Consider the following 11,157-nt stretch of genomic DNA (forward strand, 5'->3'; position numbering starts at 1 on the left):
TATATATGTTTCATCTTAATTAAATATTAAATTTGAACTAGCATCACCAAAGACATAAGACCCTTTGCAAATATTTTACACAACAATGGGTTTGGGATGTGTGTGCCTGTTAGCTCAAACATGTATCCCCAACTATTTGTTTTCCATGCAGTTTTGGAATTTAAAGAGTTTCCTTCTCATTACCTTTTGGGAAGTTTCCGAGAACAGATGGGAAGGGGAAACAAGAAAAAGAATGAGTCTGGGTAAATACAGACAGCTTTCCGCTCACCTTTTTAACTCCTGGGTTGAGGTCCTTAGCCACCTTTGCCATCCTCTTCTGGGGTGGAGGAACAGCGCCTGGCTTCTCAGGCAGAGGCGCGAGGGCGCGCAGCGGGGACAGCGGCTGCTGAATGGCCAAGTTCGCGGGCCTGGGAGGGAGCTCTATGCGCAGCCAGGCGCAGCTGGGCCGCTTTAATTGGAGAGCGGGACTCCCTCTAAAACCTCGCCAGCCACTCCGCGCAGGCGCTCGCGCGAGGCCAGCCAATCGCAGCGCGAGGCTGTCCCTGACGGAAGGTTTCTGCACTGTGGCCGCTAGCGTAGCGGAGCGCTGGCAGCCCTGACGTCAGCATGGCCGCGGCCCCTGACTGCCCGGTTCGCTTCTATCCCTCGAGCGGCAGGAATCCGTCCCCACGCCCTTTTCCTTTAAAGGGCAACGGGCCGAGGGTGGGGCGGACGGCGCGGCTCCCGCGATCCATTCAGGTCAAAAGGGAGAGTGATCAAACAGGAGGGCCGAGGTATTTTTAGTGAGCTGGATCCAGAAATAAATGTTGAGCTGTGCTCCCCTTCCCACCCTTTCTGCCTGGTCGTAGGGGGCGCGGGGAGGGCCGAGGGAGGAGGTGTTTTGCAGGAGCTGGCTAACTTTTCCCAAACCTGGGCGAGTTCTCCAGTACCCAGAGAGGAGAAAAGATTCAGCGAGTTATGAATTTTTTTAACTTAACATTTGTAAAGTATTAAACTGCTTTCTCATAACTTGCTTTAACATAAATCCTCTCTATTCCATGAGCAAGAAATCACTGTCCTGATCTTAGAGATGCTCCTAAGGACATATTGTCTTGTTGTATGCTTATATTATCTCAGGTATGATTATTATTATGACTCTAAGACGATAGATGAGGAAATAATCAGAGAGAATTACTGGTCCACAGCTGAACTCTTGAGCAAGGCTTTAACCTGAGAGACTGAGAGTAAGAGACAGAGAGAGCTCATGGGGTGGGGCTTGGGGGGGGGCACAGGATTGTAAACTATAAACTGGTAAGTTAGTAATTTTTAGATAAATGGGGTCATGCAGGCCTGGACAAACAAGATTCCATCTGAGTTCACAAATCCATGGAATGTGGAGTCCTTGCAACACATAACATAACTACTCTTGTAAGACAGAATTGGCCAGGTTCCTCTCTCTATGTCATGTTGTTTGCCCATAAAGCCACATCTCTTTGCTGAGCCGGTTCCACAAACTTGGATTCCCAGAGGCATTTCCCCCTGCCCTGACAGAGGATTAAACACAAGCCCTTTTTATCCTAGAGAGAATACTGCCGTCTCTGTTGTGAGGGGTTCGGCCTGTAACGCCTCTTTGCAGTGCCCCCTGCTAGAAACCAGGGCTCCTGTGGGCTAAAATAAAACTCGGTTGCACAGAGACTGAACAGTGGTTCCGAAGTACACCGTTCGGGAGGGATTTGCTGAGAGGGGGAGGCTGCAGTTCCCATTCTGGGGGCTGTCTCTTGCTGGAGGCTTTTTCCTCTTGAAAGCCTCCTCCAATTTAGTTCTTATCATTGTCTCCAGTCATCCCAAATCTCGGCCAGGGATCCTGAATTGTGACTTTTTATTACACATTCCTGGAAAGGGCTTTCTATTTGTGGCTTTTCTTTTCCAAGATGAGGGTTGACCTATTTCTTCTTTCACAGATTTCTGCTATAATTGATTTTTGCCTTGTTTGCTCCCAGCTGTATCCTCAAGTACCTAGCATGTGATATAGGCTCAGTACACATTTGGCAAATGAATAGAGGTTGGGTTCTGGCTTTTATATATTTTTTAATTGATATGTAATGATCGTACATATGATATTTTGATACATGCTTACAATGTGTAATGATCAAATCAGGGTGTTTAGGATTTCCATCACCTTGAACATTTATTATTTCCTCGTATTAGGGACATGTCGAATCACTTTTAGCTTTTTTTTTTTTTTTTTTTTTTTTTCAGAGTCTTGCGCTGTTGCCCAGGCTGGAGTGCAGCAGCACGATCTTGGCTCACTGTAACCTCCGCCTCCCAGGTTCAAGGGATTCTCCCACCTTGGCTTCCCAAGAAGCTGGGACTACAGGCATGAGCCACCATACCTGGCTCATTTTTGTATTTTTAGTAGAGACAGAGTTTCACCATGTTGGCCAGGCTGGTCTTGAACTCCTGACCTCAAGTGATCCTCCTATCTCAACATCCTAGAGTGCTGGAATTACAGGAGTGAGCCACCACACCCAGCCTCTTTTAGCTATTTTGAAGTATACAATTCATTGTTGTTAACTATAGTCACCCTACTGTGCTATTGAATACTAGACTTTTTCTTATTATCAAACTGTGTTTGTTCCCATTAACCAACCTCTCTTAATTCCCTGACACCCCAGCCCACCACTTCCCAACCTCTGGTAACCTTCTACTCTCTACCTCCATGCAGTAAGCAGGCAAGGTAAGAATAGGGAGAGATGGCGCAATGGCACACCTGGCCTGGTTTGTCCAAACTTCCAAGGTGGGCTGCATGTTAAACCAGTATGTAAATAAACAGTGGTCAACAGAAGCCTGGCTTGGGAGAGGAGGTTTCCACATGAATAGTCCTTTCAGTAGCAAATCCTAGGAACAATAGTGCTAAATCAGGATGTCATGTCAGAAGCTTTTATATTTTAGAGCTGTGGGAACAGAAGCCAGGAATATAACAAAGGCAAGCTTTATCCCTTTCAAACCAGGCAAAAGCCTGCCCAGTGAAGTCATTTCCCACTCCCTTCCCAGCCACCCTCCTTGCCCCATCTTGAAAAAATATTGTTCCATGAAATAATACTAATTTATTAACTTTAACACTATTTATTAATAGCTCCAACCACAAGAGTCTCTTCCCTTCCTTATTTTTACCCTTGGCTCCAGGTACAATTAAGGAGGCAGATATTGCAGCTGTTTCTCAGAATTTCTCAGAATGCGAGTGTCAGGAGCTACTGCTCGGGGTGGCTCATTCCCTCCTTTCTGGAAAAAGACCTGCTGTAGGCAGAGAGGGGATCCCTGCTCTCTGCTAGAAGTTGCTGTCTCCTCAGTTGAGGATTCTGACTTTGACACTTTAAACCTTACACTTGACCCACTTGTTCCAGGGGACCTGTATTCAGAGACTTAGCCAGACACCTGGACAGACTATTACAACTTGGGACTTTTTAGGAGAATGAGGGAAATATAGTTATTTCACCTGAGCCTCACTCCAGCTCTGAGGTCCTCTTCACCTCTCTTTGGAAGAAAATTGGATATCTTTTCCAAGTTGAAAGAGTAGAGATCTGATTTCTCCAAGGGTCATTGCTTTTTGACACTGGGGCTTATTAGAAGCATTCATTCATCTATCAAGGAGTTTTGGGGTACGTGCCATAAGCCAAGCCCTCTGATAGGTGCTAGAGATATCAAGGTAAATAAAAGAATCCTTCTCCTTGGAGAACATCTTGGTCTAATAACTGTTTCTGGGGCTCTCTGGTTGACAAAGCCCTAATCTTACTTGAACTCCAAGACAACCAGTCTCAGAGAAAACCGAAATCCCAAACAGTCCCAGGGCTGTATCAAAGGTCATACAGCTGGCAAGTGGCAGAGCTGAAATTTAAATTCAGAGTTTTTAACTTCAGATTGCACCCTTTCACCTATACTGCACTGCTTCCATAATGATTGCAGATGGTCAATTATAAGCAAAACAGGAAGCACTTGGATTAAGATGCTGCTGCTGTTGTCCTCATTTTCACTGGTCTTGTCCTAACTGGGATTTTTGACTCTGAGTTTTGTATTCTTTTTACCATTCATGAATGAATTAATTAAACAAACAAACAAAGATTGAATTGGGAAATACTATGGGTTAGGCCATGAGCTGAGGATGCAACAGTGAATAAGACAGGAAATGCCCCTCCCCTCATATAGCTTCTATTCTAATGTGTGTAGGGGGGAACAGGCATTAAACAAGTGGACAGATATTTAGATCAGGTAATTAAGGATGGCAGTGAGTGCCTAGGAGGAAATAAATGGAGAAATTCATTGGATGCAGTCGTTTTAGATCAGGGGATCCAGGATGGCCTGGCTGAACAGGTGGTGTGTGAACTAAGCCCTGATGAAGGAGAATGAGTCAGCTGTGAGTAGAGTCCCCATAGAGAGAACATTCCAGGAGGATGGGGTCATGAGTGGAGAGACCCTGAGGTGAGTGCAAGTGTGGTGTGTCTGAGGGATCATGAGGTCAGTGTGGTGGGACAGGGAGAATGGTATGAGGAGCCTCAGGTGAGGCATGCAGGAGCTGGCTCATGTAGGCCCTATAAACCATGCTAAGGAGTTTACATTCTCTTCTGAAAGTGGTGGGAGGTTAGACATCAGTGCTTTCCCACTGGAACACAATGCAAGCCATGTGTGTAATTTGACAATTTCTAATAGTCATATTAAAAAAATCAGAAACAGGTGAAATAGTTATTATATATTTTATTGAACTCAATTTAACTAAAATGTTGTCATTCCCACCTGTGATTAATATAAAAATTATTGAGATGGTTTACACTTTTTTTTGTGCTTTGTCTTTGAAATCTGATGTGTGTTTTACCCTTACAGCATATCTGTCTTCAGTTTAGCCACGTCACAAATAACTCAATAACCACCTCTGGCTGGTGGCTTCCATCTAGCTACCATCAACCACATCTGGATGGTGGCTACCATATTGAGCAGAGCAGTTATAGAGAGTCTTAAGCAGGGGAATGACAGTGTCTGATTTACTGTGTTACTCAGAGCAAGGACACCAAAAGGCGTTAATGGAAAGCTAGCCAGTAACTCACAATGTCTCACTCTCAGGCGGAGAAACTGAGCAATTAAAAACTGGTAATTAATTGGTGCAGTATGGTCTACCATGTGTTCTAAACACTGCACTGGTAGGCACACGTGATTTTGTCAGAGTCACAAGGCTAGAAAGGGGCAGAACTAGAAAGACCTTGAACCCAGATCTTTTGGTTTCATGCCAACATCTTCATAAATTCCCAATAATCATGGCTCATAATGATGTTTTTACTATTACAATGTAGCAAGCAGGGCCCAAGTTATTTCGATGTGAAAACATGAATTGTATGTTCTGTTTATATCATTAAATAGTATACTAGTTAAATTAAATTATAACCAAATCCTATTTGGATATTTTTTTTTACATATTGTATTCATTGAACACAACTAACACTTAAGGATCGGTAGACAGAAATGGTCCATGGAACACAGTATATCTGAATTAACTAATATAAATATACAAGAACCTTCTACATTAATTTGTGTCAACGTGGACCATCATTTTACCATATATATGTGAATTATTCACAACTTAAGGTTTTTGGTTTCTTTCCTGTCATTTTCATGGTAACTTTCACTTTAGAATAACTGTCTAATTTTTTCCAGATTTTTGGATGACCTCTTAGAACCAGAAAAGTTTTTGCCTATAAGGCTAAAACATCTGGATAAAAACAGAACATAATTGTTGGTCCCAAACAGTGTCTTGCCTTGCAGTCTTTGACAAGGGAAGTGGAAACACAAGGAAAATGTGCCTGTTACAAAATAACAATAGATCAGGACTCTGGAGCCCTGCATTTTGATCCTGGTTCTGCTAAAAATGTGACTGACCATCATCTGGCAATTCAAATTTGTCAAAATTTACTGGGGGAAAGTGATAAACTTGCTCTGCACATCAGTCACACATCCCACCTGATGGTGCAATGGGGTCATTCCCTTCTTTGACAGATTGATAAGGGAGTGGAAGGCACATATGCCTAAGTCCCAGAAAATCTGCATGTTTAGCTCCATCACAGGGGCAAGCTGGGTGATTTGAACAAGATACTTTGGAGTCTCTGTGAAGTTAGTGGTATTGTTGCATAGCATAGAAAACCAATGCACTATCATCCCCATCTTTCCTGGTTCTGTTTTAAAGATTTAATTCTCTTGGAGTAAAAAAGCTTGGTACCTATTTTTAAATGAAGGTTTCATTTAATTGATTCTTGATTCTTATACTTTCCTGGGGCACTAAGTGCCATAAGCTGAGTATCTCGTTTTTAAAGCAGCATTTTCTCTTATTCTAGCATCTAGGAGATGACTCTAGCTATGGTCCTGGAGGATTTAATCATATTACACATTTAAGTTAACTAGTGTACTATTTAATGACACATCTAGCCTATCCATCTTCTGAGGGTGTGTGTGGATGTGGTCAAGCCTCTATCATTTTTGTTTCGGGCAGCAGAATTGGAGAGGCCCCCATTCTGGGTAGCTGGAAGGAAGTGAACACATGCCTTTTATTTCCAATGTGCCATTAGTGCTTTATAAGTTTAATCCTTAAAACCCCAGGGGAAAGTGTGTTATTCCTACTTGCAGATGAGAGACTGAAGCTCTGCTGGGTTAAGTAAGCTGTTCCAGGCCTTGTCGCTAGTTGGAATCCAAACTTACCCTGCGATTGCTCAGAAGACCCCTGGTTTCAGGGTGAGGACATAGCCTGGACAAGGATAGAGACACTGGACCCCCAGCCTTTGGGAACTATTCTGGATATTTTCCATGTGCCCCTCAGATTCACTCTCTTCCCTCTTCCTTCAGCTCTGTGCCCAGGAAGTTGACCCTTGGACTCCATCCATGAACTCCTTTGCTGTCTTCCACTGGATTCAGCCAGTCTGAGGTAGGAGATCAGGGGTGGGTGTATTTGTTCTCCCTCTGCCTCCCTGTTGGGCTAGGCAGGGTTTTGGAGGGGTTGGCATCCTCCCTACCTAAAGCCACAGCTCCCATTGGTCTGGTGACTGCTCTCTCCCTTGGCCTCTTCAGGCCTAGGGGTGGTCCCTGCTTCCCACTGTTGTGGGAACAAGTGGAGAGTCCTTGAATCATGCCTTCTCCTTTATAAATAACCCCTTCATTAAACTCCCTCCAGCTACCCCTTTGAGTGTTTCCAGCCAGAACACTAACCCACGCAGACACAACAGTGAGTTTGAGAGATGATCCTAGGGCAGCCTTAGATGGCTTGCTCAGATATAGTCTGCCCGGTATGTTTCTTTTATATTATCTTTGTCTATTAGTATATGGATTAATTAAAATAATTGAATTGAAGACTTGGAAATGAATTAGAATAGGAAAACCAGTTTGAGGTGTTGGGAAGACAAGACAAAAATTTAGCAGCCTTCTAGATTGATCTGTTGGCTGCTCTTGAGTCATAAGGAAACTGACTGCTGAGTTCTTCCTCAGCCACTGACAGTGACTTTAGGCACTGAGTCCCTTGTGCCAGGGTCTCCTCATCTTTAAAAATGTGGCCTCTTCAAGTATGGGAACAGCCTTATTAAAGAAACACAAAGAACACGAGTGATGCCAACAGTCAACACCATCAATATTTTCACGGGGTCATGGAAAATAGCACCAGGGCCTCTCACTGGGCCATGAGGCGACAGGTGGGCAAACACTTCTCGTGAGTGGTTTCCTTCACTTTCTATGTTGTGCTTTTCCCTCAGCTAATCTAATCCTGAGCCATCGGACTTCTTATGGTCAGGAATACCTATACATAAAAATGACTTGTAAGTTGAAGATGCAAGAGAAATATTGTCATTAAAATAATTATCAATAAAAATTGCCCCTAAAAAGTAGGGCTTGCTGTGAGGAGTGGATTTGGGGCTGTCTGCAAAAGTATGGTTTGAGCCCTGATGGCCTGGATTCCTGGACCAGGGGGACCAGTTGCACTAATCTCCTCTTGATTCTTTGGGGATTAGGTGTGAGTGTGAGGTAGTGGGGAACCTAGAGCAATTTGCTGAGCTGGACCTTCTTACTGAGCTGAATCTCTGTAATTTGCTGACCCAAAGGTAGAGTTTGCAGTGGGATATAACCAAGTCCTTGTCATTATCTACGTGTCCCTCAGGGAATCAGGTGTCGCTATGACTCACTGAGAAAGTGTGTTGTATAGGATTAAGGAGCAATACAGCAGTTTCAAGTTCTTAGTCTAAGAATCACTTTGATTCTTGGGGGAAAGGGAGAGTAGTGGCAGGGGTGAACTAGCTTCCAGGGGGCTGGGTTGCGGATTTACAGTAGCCTGTCAAAGAGGGAACTGTCAGCTTCGAGGGACATGCTCAGGATAATTGGTACCAGGTGCTGTTTCTGAGCTACCACCAACATGACATTGCCAGGCTCTAGCCACACAAAATTTCACTGCATCCTCCTGACACTCTCCTGAGTCAGGCGATCTTATCTCCATTTTGCAGAAGAGCAAACTGAGCCCTGGGGATGTTAAGTAGTTTTTTCAAGCTCACATAGCTGGTTGCAGAGCCTGAAATTGAACCCACATGGGTCAGACTTCAAAGTTAACACTGAGAAAAAGGACAAAACCACAGCTAAAATACCAGTGACCACTTCTTGGGTAACTACTATGTGCCAAGCTGTGCTGTGCTACGGGACCTGGGATAGAAATAAAAACCACTTCCTTTCCTTCCTACCCATCACTTAACACCTGTGGGCTAATTGTAGGTGACCCTCAATAACCTAATTATGTGGCCTATTTAGAATAACATTCCAGTTTAGAATAACATTCTACCCACCAGTAAGTAGGGAAAATTGGGAATGTTCCCATCAGGGGATCTCTAATTAGTGAGTGGAGGAGGGAAATCTTATAGCACCTGTGTTCTCCAGGAGAACTTAAGAGACAGAGAGGAGATAAAAATCAGTATAATTAAAGCCTTAGCATTTTTCCCATTATCACATTTTCCATTCTGTTTGCCATGTTGGCATTTTAATTTTCCAATGCCTTCTGGAAAACATGATGTTACCTGGCAACATTGCCCCGTGGGATGTTGAAATCATGTCATTTTCTAGAAAAAAAATGGTGAAGATGCTTCTGAATGTTACCTGTGTCTGAACTCCTGTCTATGAACCTGCATCATTTGTGATTGGAAATAATTTCTGTAGCTTGGGCTCAAGGCCAAAATTAGACTCAATTGTGAAGGAGGGGATGTCTGCCCTGATCCATTTCCTCCCAGTTTCTCACCCTTCCTCAGTGATGAAATTATCTGCCCGATCATGTCCCTCTGACCTAGTGTCCTAGTCCTTTATGTCTCACTCCGTGCTGAAGCCTCATTATTCATTTGCTGCTCATCAAAGTTTACCTGTCCTGCCTACTGTCCTCTCAGTGCCCTGTCTCACCTTCCCCTCACTGGGTTGAGCAGCATACTTTTGAGGAAAGAGTGAGGGTTTCCAAGTCAGGCATATCTGAGTTTGAACCCTAGCTCCATCACTTGTTAGCTATGTGGCCACAGGCAAATGGACTTCTCTCCCAGGTTGTTCTGGCTGTTAAATGGAAATGATGAGCCCGGCATCGAGAGGGAGGCATCTAGCTGAAGTGAGATGATGTGCATAGAGCACCCACCCATTGCCTGGCACAGAGTCACACCCATAGTTCTCCCAAGATTCCCTTCCTTTTTAATGTCCACCTAGTTCTTCTTTGTTTGTCATGAATTGGATTCATAATAACAGTTCCCCATATTGCTTTCTTCATCACCAGGGAGATGAAACTGTCTTGTCAGACTGATTCTGCAAAGATTCTTTTACATGCATGTCTGCAATAGGGAGTAGCTGCGTGCAGGCAAGGGGGATTAGTAAACATCTTCCCAAAGCAAACAGAGGGGCTGGGAGCTGGACAGAACCTCAAAGGTATCGTATCCCCCAACTTTGTAGCATCCCAACAGGGTGTGCTTCCCTCTGCTTGGATGCTTTCCATGGCAAGCAGCTCTTTTTTTTTTCCTTTTTTTTTTTTTTACCAGCCAGTTCCAAGTACTTTTGGACAGCTCTCACTGTTAGAAGGTTCTTCTTTACCTTGGGCTGACATCTGCTTTCCTGGGGCTGTCACCCTTCTGTGCTTTTCCAGCCTCTGGAATCTATTCGAAAGGCTCTCCCTTTCCCGCATGATGACAGTTAATCTATTAGAAAGCTAGGATCATGTGCATGAGAGGTCTTCTCCTCTTCTCCCCTCTGTGTTTTAGGCACTATGGTACTCTGCTTAAGTTTGATTCCACCATTATATTCCACTTTGTGGGCAGTGCCCCCCGCCCCCCATCTCAGTGGGCTGGTATGACCTGTAAGAGGGTAGAAGTTCCTGCTTTGGAGTCAGACAAATTTGGTTCAAATCCCTGGTTGGCTACTTACCGTGATCCTCAATCCACCTATTATAAAATGGAGGCAATACTACCAACCTCATAGTCCTGGCACACAGATGAAACGAACAGCGTGCAGCTAGTGCCTGGCATGGAGAAGTTGTTTGGTACTTGGTAGCTGTACTGTATAATTATTTTCTAATTGCCAGGTAGGTAGCTATCATGTTTGGTTCTCTGAGAAACTCTTTCCAGTGACATTTAAGATTTTGCTCAGGCTACATTTGGAAGTCAAGTCTTCCCTAGTGACAAAAAATGGCACTAAGTAAGTGTTCCACTTATCACAATCACAGATTTTTAGGAGCAAAATAGGATAGTCAGCATGTTGTTCAATGGCCATTTTAGTTTGTTCCCACAAGGCAGGTAATAATTTAAAAACATAGTTTGGATATTCTGTGACTAAACATGCACATCCCAAGAGGCCCCTTGGGAATGCAGCAGAATTTCCAGACAGCCATGGGCAGAATTCCAAAGCTTCTGAAAGATGAGTGTGTTCGTGGCTGATGAACAAGGTATGAAGACACCAAATCCCCCTGACAAAGTCCAGCAATGCCTTGCTGCTGATCAGTCTTTCTGGAAAGACTGGATGAGCTCACCCAGAAGAAAAGAATGGGTAGGAGATTTCAGGAAAGATTCTTACTTATCAGAAATCAGGCTTTAAAAGTTTTGGGCCTTCCTGTTGATTCTCCCAGCTTTTCTCACAACCCAAGACACATGGTTTAGC

The 11,157-nt window shown here is 44.0% G+C and overlaps 1 protein-coding gene and 1 long non-coding RNA gene across 5 annotated transcripts in view; one reads left to right on the forward strand and one right to left on the reverse strand.

The window, feature by feature from the left end:
- LMCD1 (LIM and cysteine-rich domains 1) overlaps positions 1–536 on the reverse strand; it is a 78,860-nt gene extending 78,324 nt beyond the window's left edge. For 2 of the 4 annotated variants that reach the window (XM_012000640.1, XM_012000643.1), the window contains exon 1: positions 269–536. In XM_012000640.1, coding sequence (XP_011856030.1) covers positions 269–310 — 42 coding nt within the window. In that variant the 5' untranslated portion in view covers positions 311–536. The remainder of the gene's footprint in view (positions 1–268) is intronic. The other 2 variants (XM_012000641.1, XM_012000642.1) reach the window with 1 other exon arrangement.
- Positions 537–580: 44 nt separating this feature from the next.
- On the forward strand, positions 581–6,952 carry LOC105554260. Its single transcript, XR_001008297.1, has 3 exons — positions 581–773; positions 3,384–3,685; positions 6,859–6,952. It is a non-coding gene; the product is annotated as an uncharacterized LOC105554260 (long non-coding RNA).
- Positions 6,953–11,157: the final 4,205 nt, after the last annotated feature.

This window comes from Mandrillus leucophaeus, unplaced genomic scaffold, assembly GCF_000951045.1.
Source record: "Mandrillus leucophaeus isolate KB7577 unplaced genomic scaffold, Mleu.le_1.0 Scaffold637, whole genome shotgun sequence".
NCBI lineage: Eukaryota > Metazoa > Chordata > Mammalia > Primates > Cercopithecidae > Mandrillus > Mandrillus leucophaeus.